The sequence below is a fragment of the Dryas octopetala genome, chromosome 5 (assembly GCF_963921425.1).
Source record: "Dryas octopetala chromosome 5, drDryOcto1.1, whole genome shotgun sequence".
Lineage (NCBI taxonomy): Eukaryota > Viridiplantae > Streptophyta > Magnoliopsida > Rosales > Rosaceae > Dryas > Dryas octopetala.
In genome coordinates this window covers 11,522,795-11,546,349 of record NC_141370.1, presented here as the reverse complement: position 1 = coordinate 11,546,349, position 23,555 = coordinate 11,522,795, and the positions used below count along the sequence as shown (strand labels likewise).

Sequence of the window (23,555 nt, the reverse complement as noted above, 5' to 3'; positions counted from 1 at the left end):
CCAAGAAAATGCAACTTGCAGAGGAGAAGCACTCATCAATAACAGCACAAACATTCAGACTAGCACAACAAAATCCCTCAAATTTGACATAAATCCTTAAACCCCAACTAGGTAATAACTGAACCACCACAAATTTTCAAAAAAAAAAAATGTCTAACAAACCAACAAATACCTTAAGAAGCTCGTTGGACTCAAGGTTCTCTATAAAAGAAGCTGCAACATTGGGAGTAACACCGGACTTGCCCACCAATTGGGACTTGAGCTTCTTCCCCAAGTTGTGAGCATAGGACGCAAGTTCCTTCTTTTCCTTCACTAAGGTTGGGTAGCTCGACCCCATCTCTCTTCAAAATCAAAGAAGACTCCAAACCCACTTGGGCATCCTCTTTCCTATTCAAGTTCTCAATTTCAAGTACACTGAGTTAACTCCATCACCACTACCACCATGACCACAAGACCAAAATAAAATAAAATAAAACACAAAAACAAGAACGCAAACCCCCAAAATAAGAGTTAACCCCAACACAACAGAAGACCCAAACCCATCAAGGTCTTATTCGCCATAGCCAAAGTCGCAGTGTCTTAGATCTGTAGCCAAGGCCTCAGCTTTTTACGCCACCGAGGCCAACGGCATCGACTCCAACATCGAAGGTAGCGCAAATTGTTTGGGTATTGTCGATCGGACTCAAAACAATAGCTCGACAGTGGCAGCGAAGCCACTGAACCTGGCTGCTCCGAGATCGGAATCGCAACGCCGTCCGAGCACCATTGCTCAACCTCTGAGCCTACGTGGGACGACACAGTTCGAGGGTGAGGGGTGGCTGGGCGTGAGTGAGGAGAGAGAAATGAGAGAGGGAGTAAGAGATTGACGGAGAGAGAGACGGAGAAGGGATGGAAAATTAGAAGTGGGCCGGAAGAAAATACAGTGGACCGGCTGGAAAATTCAATTAAATAAGTGGGTTTAAGAGGGAATAGAAGTCCAAAATTGAAGTTTATAATAATTTACTTTAAAATATACTCAACTCTAAATCTTCCAAATTTTAATTCATTAAATTTGATCACACGTTAATAGTGATCGCACTGCTATGTAAATTTGCTATTTTGTTATCAACATATTTAACGAGTATAATAATTTTTTTTTATTTGTCAAATATTTTTATTTTATTCATTGTTGATTTAATGCATGGTACAACAGTGCGACACATAGACAAAAGTTCTTTAATAATACTTCTTTATGAAATTGTTTAAAATATCCTATTCTTAGGTTTTCCCAAAAGCTATAAATGTCTTTTTTTTTTGGCCAAGAAAAAGCTATAAATGTCAAACACCTTCGTGGTTAAAAAATAAAAAGAGAAGAAATGTCAAACACCTTGAAAATATCTCCATACAAGTCACTTTCCCACAAAAACGTGCTAAACTTGCAATACTGAGACCCATCAAACTCCATTGGCACTCGGCATCTCCGCATCTCCCCAACGAATCTCTCTCTCTCTCTCTCTCTCTCTCTCTCTCTCTCTCGAGCTATTCTAACAACGTCCAAGCTTTTCTTGTGGGTATTCTCCAATCTCCAAGCATACCCAAAAAAGTGACTTTGTCATCGTTTAGCGGTCTTATTGTCTTTGGCTCTCTCTTTGGTTTCTCACACTCCAATATTTCATTTTTGACATTTGCTCCCAACGACAACAATTCTCTTAGTTCTGAATACTTCTGATTATCACCGCCCTAGTATAAAATATATATAAAAGAAGTTGAAAACTAAAAACCCATCTGAGGTTGAAGAAGAATCTCTTTCTGGGGCTGCTCTGTTTGTTCTCAGCTGGTGGTTCTTCGATTTTTGGTACGTTATCTCATCTGGGTTTTTCTTGTTAGGCTCTGGTCTTCCACCATTCACCAAATTATTGGTATTAGATTCTTTATGTAGCATATCTTTGTTCTCCAAGAAAATGCAGCAAAAGCTTTTGTTGGGTCTTGTATTTTCTCTGCCATTCTTGAAAGCTCAATTCAAAACTAAGCAAATTATTTGTTTAGTTTGTGCTAATTTGATGCAAGTTTGGATCTTTTTACATTGCATTCAATGAAAAATCAATGCTTTAAATCTGGGTCCGGTTCATGGTCTCTTAACATTGTGTGATTGGGGTTGAACAGATCAAGATGGGCAGCGAAAACGAAATTTTCGAAGATTCAAAGCTGCTGTCATCTGAAGCAATGGAGAACAACAAGGCATCTTCACCAAAGGAAGGTAAAGGAAAGAGGCTGTGGAAGAAGATGAAGTATCAGCTGGTTGAGTACCACTCCTTGCCCAACTATTTAAGGGACAACGAGTACATTGTGGGCCATTACCGATCTGAATGGCCACTGAAGCAGGTCTTGCTTAGCATATTTTCCATCCACAATGAGACGCTAAATGTTTGGACGTAAGGCTCTATTCTCTATACGAGTCCTTTTTTGATATATAATCAGGAAATGTTTGGTTGAACATATATGAATTTATGTGGTTCTCTGCTCTGTACCTATAATTTGGTTAATAGGTCTGTTGCTCTGTTCGTATAATTTGGTTAATTTCAATCAGTTTCTATAACTTTTCCCCTTCAAGTTGACAAAATCTTTTTTTTTTTTTTCGGTACAAAAATCTATTTTCAGTGTTTTGTTAAGGGGTCAGAAATTACCTTTGACAATCGTAATGAGAAAGTAAAACCTGTTTACAATATTTTATTTGTTATGAACTTCTTGAAGCAGATTAAACTGTGAAGTATGGCAATTTAGTTCAAAGATAGATTAGCTGGAAGTATTTCTCTTTTTCTTTTTTCCAGAGGTTTGCAGTAGTTGCATACACATTTTTTGTTACTGTATGAATTGTAGGTACTCAAAAGGCCCTAAACTTCAATTTTGGAGAAGCTTTTCATTCTAACAAATTATTATTATCATTTTTTGCAGGCATTTGATCGGGTTCTTCCTTTTTCTTTCCCTGACCATATACACTGCAATGAAGGTTCCAGAGGTAGTTGATCTTCATTCTCTACAACGTTTTCCTGATGTGCTGAAAAATGCTGATCTGCACAAATTGCGTGAAGAACTCGCAACATGCCTCCCTTCCTTAGCCAACATGCCTAATCTGCAAAGACTTCGAGAGGAGTTAAAGACTTCATTGCCTTCGATGGATCTGCTTCCATCACTCTCTGGTTGGCATGTCATGGAACTTGTGAATAATTGTTTGCCTCAGCGGTTCTCCCATGGAAACTACACTGATGTTTGTGTTCTGGTAACCTCTACCTTTAAATTCCTAGAGGCAATGACAATTTTGTTAGCTTATTATAAAATTGCATGATTTTAATTTTTACATTTGTATTTATATTTTAGGTTTTATAGTTTTCCATCATGTTCCTTAAGCATAAGCTGTTTTATGGCAAATTCTTGCATTTAGTGGTCTCTAAAGTCTTTTCCTGATGAAATGAGACTTTTTTTCTCCTGATTGCATTAATTAACAACTGGGTTATCCTTTATGTTTTGGTTCTTGCAAACAGTGGATCTACCTTTGTTATAGTTGTCATACATGCGTATTACCCATGTGGTATGGCAGTGTGCCTGGATTTCCTTTTGAAGGTGAAGATCTTTTTCAGGAGAAAAAGAGTTGGACCCATTATCCTCTTGTAAAAAGTGGGACGAATTTGTGTTAAGTAGCTTATGTTAAATAGGGTCTTCAATCCTCCATGAACATTTTACTATTAGATTTTCTTCTTCATTTCAATATCAACAACAAAGTGTTTGTGTATAGATGAATTCTTTTGACGTCTATGTATTTAATTCTTCATGCATATAGAATTGTAGATACTCAGCCTAGTGTGGTTTTGATGAAAGCTTTTATGCCCTTGCTAGGGCATAATGTGCTTAGAGTTGTATGATTTATGAAGAATCCATTTTTAGCACAAACCCAGTTTTGCGATATGATTTTTCTTAACATTTTGGCTACAGAAGTTATCGTATAATTGTCCATGTCATATGCTGGAAAATCAAGAATACCCCACATTGATAGTTGTGTCTTATTTCCTAAACGGTTTATTCTAGAGCTGGATGTGTTCTTAATGTTGAAAGATTGTCTATTGCTTCTTATGTTACCAACGGTATTAGTAGCAATGCATTAATATCCCCTTGCTGAAATGTATTGAATTAAACACACACGCACACGCACACTCACACAATTAAAATTGTATGAAGTATGAGCAATTAAAATCCCCAATTTATAAAAATACACTTTCCATGTTCAATATTGATGCTTATTGGGAGCTGTATCCAGCTAATAGCTTTCTTCTCTTTTTGTTTTGATGAATGCAGCATAGCATGAAGGAGGATTTAGCAAACATAATAGCACCATTGGTGATGAGACCTATCACACGATGGCCATTTTTTGCTTTCTTGGGGGGAGCTATGTTTTGCTTGCTAGCCAGCAGCACATGCCATCTTCTCTCTTGCCACTCTGAGCGCCTATCATACATCATGCTCAGACTGGACTATGCTGGAATTGCAGCCCTTATATCTACCTCATTCTACCCTCCTGTCTACTACTCCTTTATGTGCAACCCATTCTTCTGCAACCTCTACATGGGATTCATAACCCTGTTGGGAATTGCCACAATCTTGGTTTCCCTCTTACCAGTCTTTCAAAATCCTGAATACCGTAGTGTCCGTGCATCACTTTTCTTTGGCATGGGCTTGTCTGGGGTCTTACCTATTTTTCACAAGCTTATCGTGTTTTGGGATCAACCTGAGGCACACTACACAACTTGGTATGAGATTCTGATGGGGGTTCTCTATGGGGCTGGAGCACTGGTTTATGCCACAAGGATTCCAGAACGATGGATGCCTGGGAAATTCGACATTGCAGGGCACAGCCACCAACTATTTCACATATTAGTAGTGGCAGGTGCATACACTCATTACCATGCCGGGCTTGTTTACCTGAAGTGGCGTGACTTGGAAGGTTGCTGAATTAGTGAATTAGGAAGATTGCCTCCAGTAGTGAGGTGTTTATCTATTGTCATTGTATGGATAGGTGAAGACTGAAATTGGTGTAGTGTAGATATATGTGATTTCCCCATCATCACTCTGTGAAATCAAGCACACAATAGTGTTTGGTTCAGGGAAAACAATAAAAAAAAACAAAGATTCTAGGACTTATTTCTGGTACAGTATGTAGCTGGACATGTATAGAACTTGTCTTAATCCTTGTGAAAATAAGGATTTTGAGTTAGTTTCAAAATCCAAGAAGATAAAGAAGCTATTTTCGCTTAGTTTTATGCATATATATTTTTTAAAATTTCTCTGAACATAGTGCAGTGGTTTGCTAGCTCTCAAAATGGGTGAACTGTTAATCTGTTATCTCAATTAAGATTAATGATTTGTAGTTGAAATTTGAGAACAAAGCCAAGATAGAATGGTGTCGGACTGGAGCTAAAAAAAATGTGTTTTGCTTTAATTGAGAACAATATGAAGATAGAATGGTGTCAGACTTTTGAGGAGCTAAAAAAATTGTTGAGTTTTGCTTTCATTGAGAGTTGAACTCAAGACCTCCCGCTTACTAAACGGGTGCTCTAACCAACTGAGCTATGAAAGCTTGATGTTGAATGAGTGATAAGAAACGTTGATATTCAATACTCACACCTGTGGGGCAATATTACTAGTTATACACCCGAAGATATTTCCACAGCCATCGCTTTCCCTAGTGACGCGTACTTATTTAACTCATGCATCCACCGTCAGAGGTGGGGGTAAATGAGAAAGAAAATTTGTAAATGAAATAAGTCAAGAATTGCTATTAAAAAAAAAGGGGAAAAATCTAAAAGCACTACAAAGATCTGTCGTATAATGCTGAAAAAGAAGGGAAAATTTTATGACACAATTTGGCTTCCCATAGGCTAAGTTATGCGTCTTATGACTTGTGTCAATACTTGTTTTAAAAAAAACGTAATCGGACATTTGAGCATTGGAAATTCTCGTTTTGACATGTAAATGTGAAATTCGTGTGGGATGTGATAAGAGTGTCCAAGACGACCAAAGGCCCTGGTATCTGCCTTACTGGACTATGCCCAATGTGATCATCTGTTAAATTCAAAATTTTTTGAGACTTACATGACATAAATGATATAGATTCTACTAATAAATGATACATATCACACTACTAATGATAATATGTGACATGTGTGTATCTCATTAATTTATTGTGCCATCTCCAATCTTTTCCTTAAATATTCTTTAAATTTGATGATAAATTTGAGTAAAATGTTAAATTTAGAGAAGAGTACTTCAATGGTAAGGTTAATTTTTTGCCTTTTTTTTTTTTTTTTTTGAAATATCCATCTTATACAAAAATATCATTTAATTATCTATTTCCTCCAAACTTAATTCCCTCCATATTTTTCCTTCAAAAATCAAACAACTTGATTTCTTGTTTGACAGTATTTTTGGAAGGCTTAAAACCGCTTTCAATAGTAAAAAACATTTTAATTTTCGTTTGGCAAAAAAAGTTAAAAATGCTATAGTTTTTGAAATCACTAAATCTCAAATTTAGGGAACATTTGGGGAAGTGTTGGAGGTGAATTTTGAGTTATTTTTCCTCAAAATTTAAGTTTAAGAAAAAGTTAGAGGGATGATTGGAGTTGCTCTTAAAGTATCTCTAGCCCTTCCCTAAGCCTTTATCAAAATTTAAATTTCAAGAAAATTGACATAAAATCAAACCCTTCTCTAAAATCTCCACAAATTTGAGATTTTCTTAAAAATTTCACTAAATCAAGTTGAATAGATGAGGCTCTCCAAACTTGCGATGGTCAAATATTATTTAATTTGTAGAAATTTTGACTTTAGCATTAAAGAGCCCTCTCCCAAATTTATCCTCATATTTGAAGGAAATATAGGGAAAAAACTAGAAATGCTCTTACGCTCTGTCAATAATCAGCATAGTTAAACACTTAAAATCTTACCACAAATTGTTATGTGATTTGATCCAAGATAGAGATTGTAAGGAATCGAGCTCAAGTACAATTCTTCTGCATCGGATAAGTAAATGTTTAACATTAAACGTTTTTTTAGATGAATCCCCATATTTTAATGAGTTAATTGGACTTGCCATCACCTCCTCACTTAAGTTAAAAGAAAATATATGTTGAACATGGGCAGCCGACAAGGATGTGAGCCCCCAACACAAATGACCCAAACCCGCCCAAGAACCACATCCAACGAATTGAAGAAAGAAAATGTAATAATCAATGAATTGGAAAACCCAAAGCAGACATATAGTAAAGTACAGAAAATTTCCTGCCACCAACCCAACTAGAACACCTTCTAAGATTTGAGCAGAAGACAGTCAAAAAGTGAAGCAGCATCATCTTTCTTCCTCTCTTTTTTTTTTTCCCTAGCATTTATTCTTGTAATTCCTAAAATGGATATCAGATTCTAGCACACCAACCCCAATCAGACCAAACGAAAAACACTGCAATAATTAATTAATTACCCACCATTTTTAGCTTCATTACTTTTGGAAACAAAATCTGCCCGCCATTAACGTCTTCCAAATTTGCTTCCGCAAAGTAAATTCCAGGACCAATTTTAGGCAAGTGTCACAGCCTCACAGCCAACCCCAAACCCCAATCCATCTTAAAATGGGATCTCTTCCCCTCACACCACTTTTCTCACCACCAAACAACTGCCATGGCGAAACCCACCCACCAAACCAAACCCTGTTCCTTCGTCGCCGGGCTCTTCTTCGGCTGGGCCTTCTGGTGCTTGGTAACCCTTTACCTCCACAATCCCTATTTCGGGTTCATCCCATTTCCTCTAGGCGGGTCGGGTTCATCCCTTCAGGCCCCGCCGGACCTCCGCTTCGACCCGCCCCAAAAAACCTTCTACGACGACCCGGATCTCAGCTATTCCATCGTGAAGCCGCCGGTCAAGAACTGGGACCTGAAACGACGCATTTGGCTGGACCTTCACCCGTCATTCGCCGCCGGAGCACTCAATCGGATCCTCCTCGTCACCGGATCTCAGCCGTCCGTTTGTAAGAACCCGATTGGCGATCATCTTCTTCTGAGGCTCTTCAAGAACAAGGTCGACTACTGCCGACGCCATGGCTACGACGTCTTCTACAACAACGCTTACTTGCATCCCAAGATGGACTCGTATTGGGCCAAGCTCCCGATGGTCCGGGCCGCGATGCTGGCCCACCCGGAGGCTGAATGGGTCTGGTGGATGGACTCGGATGCCGTGTTCACCGACATGGAGTTTAAGGTTCCTCTGGACCGGTACAAGGCCCATAACCTCGTAGTCCATGGTTGGCCCAATATGGTTTACGGGGACAAAGATAACAAAAGTTGGACGGGCCTAAATGCTGGGTCGTTTTTAATCCGGAACTGTCAGTGGTCGATGGATTTGATGGACAAATGGGCCTCAATGGGCCCCCAGACTCCGAATTACGAGAGGTGGGGCCGAATCTTAAGATCAGTATTCAAAGACAAGCCCTTCCCACTCCCTGACGATCAGTCCGCTCTTATTTATTTACTTTTCATGAACAAAAAGAGATGGGGTGACAAGACTTATTTAGAGTGGGAGTATTACTTGGAAGCTTATTGGCTAGGCATAGTGAAGACGTACGATAACTTCACCGAGAGTTACACGGAGATGGAGCGAAACGACGTCGTTTTGAGGAGGAGACATGCAGAGAAGGTGAGCGAGTGGTATGATGTGGCAAGAGAGAAGCATATGAAAGGGCGTAAGAGGAGACCATTTGTAACGCATTTTACGGGGTGTCAACCGTGTAATGGAGAGCATAATCCACAATATTCTGGGGATGCTTGTTGGAATGGGATGCAGAGGGCTTTGAATTTTGCGGATAATCAAGTGCTTCGTAACTATGGTTTTCTGCACAAGAATTTGAGTTCCTCAGAGATGATCGTTGTACCATTTGATTATCCTGCGTGATTTGGTGTATGTTTTTTCAAAGATTTTGAGCATAATTTTGTTGGTTGTACACGTTGCATGCTAGTTTTTGCTTATTATGTTTTGAATACTGTTATTTGTATCATCTTAATTGACTGTGTTGTATCATCTCTCTAATAGATGCGAGATTCACATATATGAGTCCTATATATGTTAGATTCAAACAACTCTATTAAAAAAATGGTATAAAATATGATCAATTGAATGGTATGTATAAATAATTTTATTTTTACTTTTAGAGGGAGTGAAAGACTTGCATTGCGCACTTGATGTATTTTGACTACATGCCTTTTGCCCACCCTTGAATGAACCATGCATAGAATAACAAAATTAATATTTGTAGTTGGACAAATTGTTAGTGTGGTGTTGAACAAAAGAACTACTATTTTGCAACTAGTAAAATGAGTGTCAAAGTTGGTTTTATATATTTCCAAATATAGGGAGAAGAGGGCCAAATGGTACTTGGATGTTTTGATTTGTTTCGATTTTGGATGCTCCCTTTAGAGGTGGAAGGAGCAAGGAATGCTTTTTAGTTTTTACAGCTAGATATTCTACAGTTGAAAAGCCAGAAAATGTATGTGATTTTAATTTATGATCCTCAGATTCCTTGAAGTGGAGGACCAGTGAAGCCTGGAATTATAATATGAAATTGGAAATGCTGCCAAATTAGAAAACTCTGCACAAGAGAGAAAGTTGAGAAACACATAAATATAGTGTTTGCTTTTGGCAACGATTTGGAAATCATACGTCATGGTTGAAGAGCATATGGCCTGTTGATGAAGTAGTAGTGTATCTTAGTTGAATTAATATATGGGATTACAAAGGCAAGTGGGGGTCCACTTTCCTAATTAAAACTATATAATTAGCATTTAAATTATTGTGTACCCCTGACAGTTTAACAAAAACTATACTTATCAGTCATTGTATTCTTAATCTTCTGATGGGTTTATCAGTCATTGTTTTCTGTTGTCTTTATCTGTTCTATATACCTACCCATATAGATGAGGTCCTATTGACCCAAGGATTTAAGAACTTGCTTAGAGCGACTTCATGACCCAAGTGAACAACACGATGACTATCTCACTCGCTGTCTGTAGTAGGCTTCACCCTTACTACCAAAGTACCAATCACTTTATTAAAAGACTTTACTTAAAATCGTATTAGACTAAGGTCATCCACAATAATGAGGACTTTACTTAAAATCGATCTATTAAATATAGCTAATAATTTTTTCATCCGATGGCCATTTTAGAAAGGAATTTGATTCATTCTAAGAAGCAAATGTAATTTCTAAAATTCTATTTCGTGAGACAAACGTGTAAGTGCGTAACATGCTCTTAGCATTAGATAATCAATCCAAAATTCGGACAAAGAGAAAAAGAAGGAAAAGATTAACTCAAAATTCGGTAAAAAAGAAAAAAACAGAAGGAAATATAACCCAAAAGTGTCGGTACATAATTACATATTATCCAGGTGTCACCACCTTGATGGTGTAAGGCAGGGAGACAGAGAGGGACCCTGACTGCCATAGATCAGGAGATCAGACCCTTGGCATTATGGCGTACTTTAGCATCTTCCACCGCTCCAAAACCGACTCCTCAGTCCTCCTTTACTTACACACCTGTTAGTCTGTTACTGTTAGCGTACACTCACCATTATTGCATTGCTTCCCCACAAAACCCAAATGTGCTTAAATGTAGCTAAACTCTCACGTACTGCCTCACTGCCTTTCCTCATATCAAATCTCACTTCAAAGTTCAAACTTAAACGCTCAGATAGAATAGAAGCGTACCGCCAAAACGACACCGTTATAAATGGTCTCGCCTGAGCCCTCTCCTACAATGCCCAAACCCGCTTTCCGAAACAAACCCTCTTCGTGGGCCACCGACGGTTTCCTCTTTCTCGGCGGAGCATTTCTCGCTCTTCTCCTCCTCCTCTCTCTCTGGTCCTTCATTTCCCCCGCTTCCACTCCCACCACCCCCAATTTCGGCCGTACGGACGCCGGAGCCCCACCCACCACCGAAACGGGTCACCGCGACCCGCCCGAGCGAACCTTCTACGACGACCCGGAGCTCAGCTACTCCATCGGGGACCCGGTCGAGAACTGGGACGAGAAGCGGCGCCAGTGGCTCCTGCACCACCCCTCATACGCCGCTGGAGCAGGAGATAGGGTTCTAATGCTGACTGGATCTCAGCCATCCGCGTGTAAGAATCCTATTGGCGATCATCTCCTTCTTCGTTTTTTCAAGAATAAAGTTGATTACTGCAGAATCCACGGCTACGATATCTTCTACAACGACGCGTTCCTGCACCCCAAGATGAGGAGCTACTGGGCCAAGCTTCCCGTGGTCCGGGCCGCCATGCTGGCCCACCCAGAGGCCGAGTGGATCTGGTGGGTCGACTCGGACGCGTTGTTCACCGACATGGAGTTCAAGCTCCCTCTGGACCGGTACAAGAACCACAACCTCGTCGTCCACGGCTGGGCCCACTTGATTTTGGACGAGCACAGCTGGACGGGCCTCAACGCCGGGGTGTTTCTCATCAGAAACTGCCAGTGGGCCATGGACATCATGGAGGTGTGGGCCCAAATGGGCCCACAGACCCCGGATTACCAGAAGTGGGGTCAGACCCTCCGATCAACGTTCCCGGACAAGGCATTTCCGGAGTCAGACGATCAGACGGGCCTGGCTTATTTAATCTACAAAGAGAAGGACACGTGGGCGGACAAGATTTATTTGGAGGGCGAGTTTTATTTCGAGGGGTACTGGGCGGAGATAGTAGGGACGCTCGACAACATCACCGAGCTGTACGCGGAGATGGAGCGGAACGACGACGTTTTGAGGAGGAGGCACGCGGAGAAAGTGAGCGAGCAATACGGTGCGTTTCGGGAGGAGCATTTGAAGGAGGCCGGGAACGGGAAAGGGAGCTGGAGGAGACCGTTTGTGACGCACTTCACTGGATGCCAGCCCTGCAGTGGGAACCACAATCAGATGTATAAGGGAGAGTCGTGTTGGGATGGAATGCAAAAAGCGCTGCGTTTTGCTGACAATCAGGTGCTTCGTAAATATGGTTTCGTGCACCCTCGCCTACTGGATTCCTCCGTCTCTCCTGTGCCGTTCGATTACCCGGCTTCGTAGATTAGTTAGTGATTAGACCATCAATTCATCATGATCAAATCACATGAAAAGGTGCATAGCATAAATCTTCTGTGTTGGATTTTTCAAGTGTTTGATGGATTGCTTTTGTCTTTTATTCTCTTTTGGGCTCTTGGCTTTTGCCGTGCTAATTAGTGGGAGAGCTTTAAAGCTTTTGAGGCGCATAAACTAAAACTAGTGCTTCATTCATGATTGGAGGATGATTTTCAACTTTTTAAGGGCATTGGATGATGGAAGCATCATGCGGTTTGTGTGGCTGCCCCTCACTATTATTATAAAGAATTATAAAGAGGAATGTTATTCACCTTCTACAGTTACTTTTTTCTTTATTATTATCATTCAGCAATGTAAATTTATAATTAAAATTGTTTATTTTTAATATAATTATGAAGATCTTTTTTATAAAAAATTTACTAAATTAAAAATCGTTTGATCATTTAACTGTGATCAAATAAATAAACGATTTTGATGATAATTTAATTCATCGTTTATTTATTTAAGAATGATTACATTATCAAATGATTTTCGATTTAGTTGATTTTATGCATTAATGATCTTCAAATAATTATCTAAAAAATGAACGATTCAGACCATGAAAATTAGGGCTACCCATCGGTCGGATCGAATCGGTAAATGCCTTTGCCGATTCGATTACCGAAAATTTCGGTAATTCAATTTTGCTGCCGATTTCCAAATTGATTTTTTCGGCATTCGGTATTTTTCGGATCCTTCGATTTTCGGCATTTTTCGGTATTTTTGGTATTCATCACAAAATACAATCGGTGAGGCTTCAGATCCATTACCAATAATCCAAACGAGACCTTTACTTCTAATGTAGCATCGACCGCCTTCACAAACATCGTACCTCGAGTGCCAAATCTACACAAGTAGACAACAGAAAAACCATTAATCAAAACAAGATTTACCTGCAATTCCAGATCGGCGACTGAGTTGGGTGAGGACTGTGAGGTAGATCGAGAGTTAGAGAGATGAGAGATGAAAGAGTGAGAGTCTGAGAGAGAAAGAGAGAGGGAGCCTTCGACATCTCTGGCTTCGATCCGCCGCCGTGGTTGATCGGATGGAGAATCCGAGCACACCATCGTGCTCAGAACGTCGAGAGGAAGAAGACTTGGGTGGTGGGAAGCCTCGACGCCGCCTAGAAGGGAAGTCAACGCCGGCGACAGTGCCGGATTATGGGTTCGGGTTCTGGGTTTTCGGCTGGATTTTGGGCAATCAATGCTCATGCGAAGAGAGAGGAGGGAGAGAGGAAGCTTTTGGGACTGGTCCCGTCTCCATCGACCGCTGGACGAGAGAGTTTCGTCGGAGAAGGTGATCGGCGCAAGGAGAGGGAAGAGAGAGAAGAAGAAAAAAAAATGAAAAGAAAAACTGAAGAAGTAAGGAAGAGAGAGTCGCGGGGGGGGGGGATAGGGGTAGGTGGGCACACAAAAAAAAGAAAGGAAAGAAAAAAATGAAAAAAAAAAAAAAGATTGGGGTTTGGACAATTGGGGTTTCGATTGGGGTTTTTTAGTTGTTTTAATTTATGTAATACATTTCTATATAAATAAATAATTAAAAATATCCTAAACCCTAATATAAACTATAGTATAAGACTATAATACCATAATACTAAACCCTAATATATATAAGACTATAATACTATATGTTATATGTTATATATGTTACATATATAAATTATAGTATTATAAACTATGTAGTATATACTATCAAATATATAAACTATAGTCTTATAGTATTATAAACTATATACTATAAATTATATAAACTATATACTATCAAATATATAAACTACAGTCTTATAGTATTATAAACTATATACTATAAATTATATAAACTATATACTATCAAATATATAAGTTATAGTCTTATAGTATTATAAACTATATACTATATTATATACTATTAATTATATAAACTATAGTCTTATAGTATTATAAACTATATACTATTAAACTATAGTAACTACTAAGTACTAATTAGTTTATAACTTTAAAACTTTATATATAACTATATATTATATACATAAACAATGTTAGGTATATATAACATTATAGAGTAATTAATAAATAATAATAGACTTAGTGTATAGAGTTTAGTGTTTAGAAATTAAAATTGTATGCTTAATTGGATTTTATGTTTTAACTTTTAACTTTTAATTATAGTGTATATGATATTAATAAAGTTTAGTGTATTTAACTTTTAAGTATTAAGTTTAGGATATAAGATAAAGTGTATAGACTATAGAGAATATATAAGGTAAAGTGTCTAAAACTATAAGTTATAACTAAAAGTCTAAAACTATATACTAATTAGTAATTTTATTATATAGGGTATAAGTATAACTAAAATTATATATTAAAACATTATTATATAAGTAGTTTATACTTTGTACTATATACTATATAGAGTTATAAATTATATACTATATAAAGTTAGTAAAGTTATAAACTATATATTTATATAAACTATATGGTATTATAAACTATATACTATATAAAGTTATAAACTATAAACTATATAAACTATATACTAAGCATATTAATGTAATAATAATACATATAAATATATATAACCATATACTAACCATATTAAATTATTAATGTAATAATATTACATATAAATATATATATAACTAAATTTCGGTAATTATTTCAGATTTTTCGGTATATATTTCGGTTTTTTCGGTAATAATCGATTCGGTTGCTTAAAGTCATAATTTTCGGTAATCGGTCGGTTTACCAACTTTTTTCGGTTTTTACCAAAACCAAACCAACTTTTTCGGTAATTTTTTGGTTTCGGATTTTCGATTTTCGGCTTGTTAAAATCGATTTACCAGACCAAAAAATTTCGATCAGTAGTCGGTCGGTTCGGTAAATACCAAACCAATGGGCAGCCCTAATGAAAATACACTATAAAATAAGAATAATAAAAGAGAAGGTGGATAATATTCTCTTATTATAAGAATGGTATTATCGATAAATAATATTGCATAATTCTAATGCGTTTTTATTCATGTCAATGTCTTATCTATTGTTACAAGTACATTAAATGAAACATTGTCACACTATTATATTATTTGGCAAATAAGATATGATAAACAATTTGAGAAGTGTAGCAATATTTTATGCTAAATGAATGTCACTGCCGGCTCTTGACATATCTATGACTACATTGTGGTCCAATGCACGGTTGAAAGGGACTAAAATATGATATCTTTGAGTTAAGAAGTGAATCCTAGTGGATATAAAATTAAGTCTTCTCCTATTGTATGCAAGCTAGCTTACCTAACATCTCATTTATTTGGGTGCATTACAGTTAACTTTTCATAGCTTTCAAATCCTCAAACCTGTGGATTACCTAACTTTCTACCTTAATAACTCATGAGATACTTTGACATATTTATTAACTTGATGTTTAAGGCAGAGGTGAGTTTAATATTGTGCTTTATTTTGATACTTTATAATAAGTCCAGAACATGAATTATTTTCTTCTTGACCATAGGAGGAACACTGGGTCCTCAAGGTTCAAGTTACCATTTGAGGTTCCATTGTCCTGGCAAAGTTCTATGAACAGGAGGCTACTCTAGCAAAACAGGCTGGCATTTTGATTTATCATTTTATTTTTTGAATTTTCTACCACATTTTCGTGTTTTATGTCCATTTTCTAGCGCATGTTTAATTACATGTATTCGAGATGTATGCAGAAGTTATGAGTTCATCTCCCTCCTGTTCAGGTTTAAAGTAGGGGTGGACAAAACCCGATGCAACCCGACCAACCCAACCAAAATGGGTTGGGTTGGTTCAGTTTTTGACACCCAATTTAGAGAAGTCGGTTCATAACCCGACCAACCCGATCTCAAATGGGTTGGTTAGCGGGTTGACGTTTCAAATAACCGATCAAACCCGACCCAACCCGACCTAAAAATTTAAAAAAAAAATTAAATTAAATATTCACATGTCTAGTTTCTCATCTCACCTTGTTTAGAATAGTCAAAGGTTCAAAGCAATGAGAACTCATCTCACCTTCCCTAGTTTCATAGCCTATGTTCTTTAATATTATAATAAATTAATATTAATCTTTCACATGGCTTTATTCTTTAATATATTAATATTAATGTTTCACATATATGGCTTTCTTGTTTTACATGTGACTGTAATTGTTCCACTGTAAAAGCAGACATGTACTGAATTGAGTTCATGTGTAGAAAATAGAGACATTAATTTTATAACTTAAAGGGAGTTTCATTCATTTATAATTTGGGCCTAAATTTTAATTGTATTTTGAGACATGCCCAAACCGATCAAACCGACCAACCCAGCCCGACTTTAATTGGTTTGGTTTGGTTCGGTTGTTTCACCTTCATTGGGTTGGTTTGGTTTGAAAAATCACTAACCCGAAGGCATTGGTTTGGTCTACAATTTGGGGGCTAAACCGAACCAAACCGACCCGTGTCCATCCCTAGTTTAAAGTATTCCTGTAAATTTAGATAAATATATCATATTTAGCCTAGCTAAGTGAGTGTGTAATAAATTTCGTTGAGAAACATTTAAAGCTCCTACAACCATAAACCAATAAAGATCCGAAACAATTATGCTTCTACGAGTACAACCATGCTTGCACAGTAATGTGGTAATCTAGAGATTTTCTTCTAGGTACAAGCTGGCATGGTACATTCATCAGTTTTGCCTCAGTCCTAAAGTTAAGGAATTAAATTTCGAATTTGGAAGAAATTTTGATGGAAATTTTGAAGATTTTTAAATTTTAACAAAAATTAGACGGAAACGACGGAAATTGATATGAAAATACAGAAATTTTTAATGAAACTTTACCATATGTTTATTTAACATATTATCTACTAAATGGCTTAATTGTGTTTTTACCACCCAAAGTTTGGGGTGATTCCCACTTTACCACCCAAAACTTTATTTGTCCCACTTGACCACCTAAAGTTTACATTGATTCTCACTTTACCACCCAGAACTTTATCAGTTCCATTTTACCACCCAAAGTTTACACTAATTCTCACTTTACCACCCAAAACTATTTTTCGTGTCCCAGTTAACTTTTTTCCGTCTATTCTGTCACTCTAGATTCAGGGAGTAAAGTAGGAAAAAAGTTCTGGGTGGTAAAGTGAGAATCAATGTAAACTTTGGGTGGTAAAAACACAATTAAGCCTCTACTAAATTGATAAAAAACATTGAAAAAACTAAATTATATAATAAGTTTCATGTGATATAAGGTGAATATAATGCGCGGTGCAGCAAATACTGTTAAATAAAATTAGTATAATAAATAAATAAAATTAGTATATTATTTATACTATATAATTTAATTATACACTAAAATCTAAATCCTAATACTCTATATACTCTATATACCCTAATACTCTTTATACTCTATAATCTATACATTAAACTCTATATACTCTATATTTTATAGGATATTAGATGTTAGGCCCTTTAGGATATTTTTAATTATTTTTTTTATATAGAAATGTATTAGAGTTTAAGGTTTAAAATAACTAAACGAAATCCCAAACATTTTTTTTTCTTTCCAATTGCCCAAAGGCCCCAAACCCCCCCCCCCCCTCATTTTTTTTTTCTTTCCTTACTTTTTTCCCCCGTGCCTCTCTCTTCAGTCTTTTTATTTTTATTTTGATCTTATTTTTTCTCGTGCCTCTCACCCAGCCAAGCTTTGTCTTTACTGAGTTTAACAACCCAAATTTTGGCTTATGGTAATTTTGTTACTTAAATTTTTCAAACTTGTTTTAAGGTTTGTTTAAAGGAATTAGAAATTTCCTTAAGTTTATTTTAACTAACTTAGACCTTTGGTTGTGGTTTTAGAGATTAGTTGTATGGAAATGAATTTTAGAAAATAAAAAATTCAAGAATTTGGCGATTATTATTTTTTTAGAATTAAATTATGAGAGTAGAATTTTTCATAATTCTTTTGAAAGCAATTTGACTATTTTGAGGTCGTAAGAAATTAGTACTCATCAATACGAGTCTGTAGAATTTTTCGGTGAATTATTTGGAGTCTCGAGCTATTTTTGGTGAAAATATGAAGTTGGAGAAAATAGGAAAATTTCGATAAATTTTGATAAATTTCGGCAAAATCTTCACGAAAAATTGTTAATATGTGTTTTGATTTTGTAACCCTAAACAAACGAAATTTTCGACCAAATTTCAAAATTTAATACCTTGCCTAAAGTATGGTGCTCAAAATTTGGCAATACCAAAAACTATGCCAAATATTACATGGCATTACTAAATTTGGCGTCGGTGGAAGACTGGAAGTGGAAGTGAAACCCTCGATACTAAAAGGTATATATAACATATGTGGAAATTCTACCCTATGAAACAATTTGGAACGACATGAACAATTAGAATGCATGTGCTAAATTGTGACATATTTGAGACTTGAGTGTGATGCACTGAGTAAAAAAGGCTCCTTTTCCTTTAAAAAAAAAAAGAGGCTTCTTCCAAGTTCCATGACAGTAATGCAAGTCATTAACTGTTATTTTTGTTTTATAAATTTTTCAACATCCATAGAAGTATACAAATTATTAGTGCAATCATCCCGATGGTGCCAATCATACATTTTGATGACACTGTAAGCTAATTTTAAAGTCAAAATCACTGCCCAGTGATTCCCACAAGAAGACATTAGTGTAATCCTAACATGTCAATCTTGCTCTCTTTCCCTGGCCAGCTTCTTTGCCTTCCTCCTTTGATTCACTTTGTTGTGGTTAGAGCAAGCATGTAGCTGCTGATCTCCTGAAGAAACGCAACCCCTCATCATGTTTTCAATTTGTTATACAATTGTCAAAAATAGAAATGTGAAAATACAATGTGGTGGCTTAGCCTTCTCACCTTGTTTCTCGACGACAGCATCCTCAGAGGCATTACATCGAACACCTTGAGGTTCGTTTTCAACTTGACCAACTGTCGAAGGCAAAAGCGGCCCAACAATTTGCCTGCGGCGAGAAGCATCTTCCTTGACCTTCTTCTTGCGCAGTCTCTTCCGCTGGGCCCTTGTAAGCCTCCGAGGCCCAGTTTCGCCATTACCATCATCATCACCGCTCGACGTTGAAGACCCACTTTCCCCTAACCTATCTACTTCCAAGTCTTCACGTAAAATGTCCACGGGTACCACGAGTACTGGTGGTGATGGAGGAGGAGGAGGAGGATACAGCATGTTGAGGACACCCTCATGGAACTTGCGTCGCTTATCTTCCCGGCGCATTGTTGCAGAAAAAACGTACGACACCCTCTTTTGTGTCGTTTCTTTTACAAGTTCTAGTTTGCCTTGTTTTATTGCTGGTGTTATTGGTTGCTTTGGGTGCTTCTACCCTGCAGCTTTGCAATTGCAACTCTTTAATCACATTGACTTGTCCCTCTTACAATAACTCATCGACTTAAGTATACAGTATGGTAATTTCTCTTTAACTAGAGGCTCAAAGTAATTGTTAATGACCCAAGTGCAATGACCATTAGACCATATGGTATACAAAATTATAAAACAGTTAATATCAAATAGCAATGACCATTAGAAACACAATTACACAATATCAAATACCAATGACCATTAGAAACATGCTCTTCTTGACTGAACAAAAGGGTGCTCATGTGATCAAATTTGAGCACATTTACAGTCTAGAGATGGAACTCTGGAGTGGTCACAGTGGTTGTTGAGAGATCCACCTTTTGAACATGGCAAAGCATTCCTTAGGCCGATCTTCTGGCGCTATGTGACCTCCTCCCTGCAAAACAACCACTTAATAAGAATTTATTAGGCCATTTCAATATTGTAGAAGAGCACAAGCACTGAAGCACACTCTTGCCTTAACAGTTGCAAATGTAAAGTTGTTTGAGTATAACGTTGAGTATCTGCACACAGCAAACAGCAGCAGTAAGCAAATGAGGATTCAGTTATGACCACTACATGGTATAAAGCTCCATTGTAAATTATTGGTGTAGACAAAGCCTACCCTGCATTTTGATCATCAACCAGCCACGGTCTCCAGCGAGCAACGACAGTAAAGTTCAGAGACTTAATCCATGCTAGGGTTCCCAAGTACGGGACCAACATGTCATGATCACCGCTGCATAAAACATTCACTTTTCAAAGTCCTCAAAAATTCAGATAACCCAAACTACATTGATTTGGTTCGCCAATCGGGAAACTAGGTCTATTGCTTACTATATAGATAGTAATTTTGAGTCACTGCATGAGTGCAGAGATGAGTGCAACTACACCTGTATCTTAGAGCTTATGACCAAAAACAAGACCTGTATATTAGAGCTCGATAACCTCCGGCGTTGAGAGATAGATGATAGCTAACCACATTCTGGAAATGTTTTGTGTAAGGCAAGCCACTGCTGTTGCATCTAATCCACAACATCTTCTAGTTTATTCCCAAAAAGTAAAATGATATGTCAAATAAGTTTTTGTTAAACTAGGAATTTTCACACACACACACACACACAGGAATTTTCACACAATATTAGTTGATGTCCCAACATCAACAATGTCTTAACAGGTAAAAATTTGTGTGTGGTTAAGAATTCCATACGTTGATTTTTCCAATTGGTCAAATTCTCTTACTTTCTGAATGTGTAGCGCCTTCTGAACACTATCATCATTTGCCCAAATGTGGATCAGAAAATTCTCGTAATTCTGTAATGAGGGTGTCATCATTTGCAAACACCTTGCTCATTGGAATGATTGGTGATTAGAGAAAAGTGAATAACTCACCATGCACCCAAATTTAGGAATACCAAATGTTGGCTCTCGAAGTTTGGGATTAAGGCTCAGGTGAATTGGGTTGAGTTTAAATGGTGGATCTTCTGATTTTTCAAAGAGCTTTCTCTGGTGGTCATGCATCTTGCTATTTGCAACAAAGCTGGAAGGACACACAGGATCCAAGATGCGACCTTGATTTATTTTTTCAATGCACTGCAAAGGCAAAATAGTATCTAATAAACAATGTGGTGAAAATGCAAGGAAAATACATAATTATAACTCTAGTGTGAATAGGGAAAAATAAAACTCTTCCCACCGCTGAGATATCCTGGAGATCCTTTGCACATTGTTTATTGCTTTCGTTGATTCCTCGGTACTGTCCTCTGCAACTCTTTTTTGCTGACTTAAGAAATATGTGCAGCCCCACTTAAATATTCATATTAAAACTACATGGAACTAAGATGATATGGATGGCAACTAGATGCAGTTCATTCTTGGATGATGAATTGGAGAATATAGAGAATGGATTGTTTGAACTACCTTGTACAGTTCATCAGAAATTAGTGCCATCCGATGAGCAAATGGGATCCATGAGTTCCTATCCAAATTTAAATCTGTTGCTGGGTTCCCAAGCAGATAACCCTGGAAAAGTTTCCAAAATTGTTAGTCCTTTTAGTGATTTTGAAATTCTTGGGCTAGTAATCAAAATTTGGTCCTAGAACACACACTTTGAAATTAATTTCTGGTATGTTTCTGGCTTCAATACCTGCAGCACCATAGCAAGCCAGGTAATATTGTGTCCATCTATAGTTAATTGCTCAACTTATTATGGCATTTGAATAACGTTGGTATGAATGTTACCCTTTGCTATTTCTTGAGCTACAACTGGGACAATTAGGCCAGAGTACGAGTCACCACCAACGTAGATTGGATTTGAAATGAATTCAGGGTGACTGAGCAGCCACTGCACACAAATCAAGTTCATGAACAAGTAACAAAATTGCCTTAAAGAAGAAATATATATACGCCGGCTGCTTGTGCTTGTATATCATTTCAATGCAATTGTTGTGCTAATTTACCTTCATGAGGAAACTATAAATATGATTAACAAACAATATATCATTGGACCCTTGCGAGCTCCTTGAATATGAGAACCCGGTGCCAGTAGGTGCATCTACGAATATTATGTTGGAAACCTAACGCATCGCAATTATGCAGAAAACAACATGAGGAAACAGCAGTGGTACAAGAATAAAGATAAATAGCATGCACGTACATTCAAATACGTTACAAATTTACCTTTGTCCACGAGTAAGGATTAAGCACCAAAGTTGGTAAGGTACCATTATACTCAACCATTTTAAACTTTATAGGGCCTACAGAAAATAAAAAATTTGTCAAAAGCTTCTAGACTGAGGGTGCTGTCATTTAAGAATTGGAAGGCACTACATTGTGATGGAACTAGAAGCTGGTAAGCACTCTCTGGATTAGATAAACTCAGTGGAAAGATGACCAAGAAAGCTTGAAATAACAAAACTGCAGTAACTTTTTTGCTGGGGCATATAATATACAAAAGGTAAAAAGAAATTTACAAAAGACAATTGTTACTAAGTTATTCATCAATAAAGTTTTTGTTGCTGAATGGGGCCTGAAACAGATTCAGTTTTCACATTTAAAATTACAGAGAAGTAGTCCACTTAAACTGGTCACAGGTCTACTATTCCACACTAAAACTTGTACTCCATGATAAATGTTCAATGTTATTTTGTTAGGCTCTCAATCTAAACTAAAATTAGGTGGGTTTTTGTTTTGATTTGTTGTTCAGATTTACAGTCTGGATTGTCTCCAGACAATCTACTACAGTCGATTTTCACAATGATCAACTAATAAATCACAAAAAAAAAAAAAAAGGGTCATATATATGTAGTAGCATAGTAGTGTAGTTGCATCTGGTGTAGCACCTATCTCAAAAGCAAGTCCACATAGAGCAGAGCAAGTAGGGCCACCAGTGAGCCAGAGCAAAAGAGGGTCATCTCTTGGGCTCCTTTCAGATTCAACAAAGTAATAGAAAAGCTGCGCATCTTCTTTCTCACCAACCCCAATGTACCTGATCAAACCCAAATGCCAGTAACTTAATTAAAGTAATTAATTAACTAAGCTAGTGAGTACTGTTATCAGATCATGACTCACCCAGTTTCAAGTTTGAAGGGAAGGGAACCAGGAAATCCAGGCAGGGATTTGATGATGATTGAGCAAGAAACCTGAGGCTTTGAGAAGAGCAGCAGAGAAATCAAATATTGGAAACAAAACCACTTGAAAAATTTGGCACAAACTTTTCCTTGAATCCTCTCAAAAAGTGGTGCTTCCATTCTTTTTTTCTTTCTTCTCACTGCTTTGTTTTCTGGGACTTGGGAGAGTGAAAGGATTTTGAGTCCTGCACTAGCTACAGTTGCATGGGAGATGCCATTGCCATGTGTCCATTCTTTGTTTTATGTCTCTGCAGGTGTCAACATTTTGGATATGACTTGTGTCACTGCTTCATTTCTTGGTTACCTTTAACAGTTTAACCCATTGAAGATGGATGAGTTGGTCACCTAACATTTAAATTTGGTTAATGTTGAATTTAGACACTTAAAAGGGTATTTCAAGTGCATCTAT

At 37.3% G+C, this 23,555-nt stretch overlaps 4 protein-coding genes, 1 non-coding gene and 1 pseudogene across 7 annotated transcripts; 3 read left to right on the top strand and 3 right to left on the bottom strand.

Annotated features, from left to right (window-relative positions):
* The first annotated feature begins 1,480 nt into the window (after positions 1 to 1,480).
* Positions 1,481 to 5,318, top strand: LOC147284289 (heptahelical transmembrane protein 4-like). Of its 2 annotated transcripts, none has more exons than XM_086243881.1 (4): positions 1,481 to 1,834; positions 2,143 to 2,411; positions 2,932 to 3,244; positions 4,327 to 5,318. In XM_086243881.1, exons 2-4 carry the CDS (start codon positions 2,149 to 2,151, stop codon positions 4,978 to 4,980), a joined length of 1,230 nt encoding a protein of 409 aa, XP_086100007.1. In that variant the 5' UTR covers positions 1,481 to 1,834; positions 2,143 to 2,148; the 3' UTR covers positions 4,981 to 5,318. The 2 variants fall into 2 exon arrangements, with proteins under 2 accessions (XP_086100007.1, XP_086100006.1); XM_086243880.1 differs by having other exon boundaries at positions 1,484 to 1,834; positions 2,932 to 3,256.
* A 213-nt stretch (positions 5,319 to 5,531) lies between these two features.
* Positions 5,532 to 5,605, bottom strand: TRNAT-AGU (transfer RNA threonine (anticodon AGU)). The gene has a single exon. It is a non-coding gene; the product is annotated as a tRNA-Thr (tRNA).
* Positions 5,606 to 7,380: 1,775 nt separating this feature from the next.
* On the top strand, positions 7,381 to 8,961 carry LOC147284287 (galactomannan galactosyltransferase 1 pseudogene; annotated as a pseudogene).
* Positions 8,962 to 10,334: 1,373 nt separating this feature from the next.
* Positions 10,335 to 15,708, top strand: LOC147284286 (galactomannan galactosyltransferase 1-like). Of its 2 annotated transcripts, XR_015122307.1 has the most exons (2): positions 10,335 to 12,167; positions 15,654 to 15,708. XR_015122307.1 is itself a non-coding variant. In XM_086243891.1 (1 exon), exon 1 carries the CDS (start codon positions 10,794 to 10,796, stop codon positions 12,114 to 12,116), a length of 1,323 nt encoding a protein of 440 aa, XP_086100017.1. In that variant the 5' UTR covers positions 10,335 to 10,793; the 3' UTR covers positions 12,117 to 12,447. The 2 variants fall into 2 exon arrangements, 1 of the variants encoding a protein (XP_086100017.1); XM_086243891.1 differs by lacking the exon at positions 15,654 to 15,708 and having other exon boundaries at positions 10,335 to 12,447.
* A 3,018-nt stretch (positions 15,709 to 18,726) lies between these two features.
* Positions 18,727 to 19,409, bottom strand: LOC147284285 (uncharacterized). Its single transcript, XM_086245405.1, has 2 exons — positions 19,025 to 19,409; positions 18,727 to 18,928 (listed from the first exon to the last, which is right to left on the bottom strand). The coding sequence occupies exons 1-2, from the start codon at positions 19,395 to 19,397 to the stop codon at positions 18,837 to 18,839; spliced, it is 465 nt and encodes a 154-aa protein (XP_086101531.1). The 5' UTR covers positions 19,398 to 19,409; the 3' UTR covers positions 18,727 to 18,836.
* Positions 19,410 to 19,688: 279 nt separating this feature from the next.
* On the bottom strand, positions 19,689 to 23,266 carry LOC147284284 (serine carboxypeptidase-like 1). The gene is made up of 14 exons (XM_086245670.1): positions 23,088 to 23,266; positions 22,859 to 23,028; positions 22,197 to 22,273; positions 21,977 to 22,093; positions 21,759 to 21,861; positions 21,626 to 21,663; positions 21,438 to 21,539; positions 21,214 to 21,300; positions 20,910 to 21,110; positions 20,760 to 20,831; positions 20,444 to 20,559; positions 20,143 to 20,256; positions 19,996 to 20,041; positions 19,689 to 19,914 (listed from the first exon to the last, which is right to left on the bottom strand). The coding sequence occupies exons 1-14, from the start codon at positions 23,264 to 23,266 to the stop codon at positions 19,831 to 19,833; spliced, it is 1,506 nt and encodes a 501-aa protein (XP_086101796.1). The 3' UTR covers positions 19,689 to 19,830.
* Between the last annotated feature and the right edge of the window lie 289 nt (positions 23,267 to 23,555).

Coding starts and splice junctions, on each gene's coding strand:
- LOC147284289 (XM_086243880.1), top strand. CDS start 2,149: ATGGGCAGCGAAAACGAAATTTTCGAAGATTCAAAGCTGCTGTCATCT. Junction 2,412..2,931: donor GAGACGCTAAATGTTTGGAC/GTAAGGCTCTAT, acceptor CATTTTTTGCAG/GCATTTGATCGGGTTCTTCC. Junction 3,257..4,326: donor ACACTGATGTTTGTGTTCTG/GTAACCTCTACC, acceptor TGATGAATGCAG/CATAGCATGAAGGAGGATTT.
- LOC147284286 (XM_086243891.1), top strand. CDS start 10,794: ATGGTCTCGCCTGAGCCCTCTCCTACAATGCCCAAACCCGCTTTCCGA.
- LOC147284285 (XM_086245405.1), bottom strand. CDS start 19,397: ATGCGCCGGGAAGATAAGCGACGCAAGTTCCATGAGGGTGTCCTCAAC. Junction 18,929..19,024: donor TGCTGTCGTCGAGAAACAAG/GTGAGAAGGCTA, acceptor GCGTTTCTTCAG/GAGATCAGCAGCTACATGCT.
- LOC147284284 (XM_086245670.1), bottom strand. CDS start 23,266: ATGGAAGCACCACTTTTTGAGAGGATTCAAGGAAAAGTTTGTGCCAAA. Junction 21,664..21,758: donor AGCTCAAGAAATAGCAAAGG/GTAACATTCATA, acceptor ATGGTGCTGCAG/GTATTGAAGCCAGAAACATA. Junction 20,560..20,759: donor AGGCGCTACACATTCAGAAA/GTAAGAGAATTT, acceptor GGAATAAACTAG/AAGATGTTGTGGATTAGATG.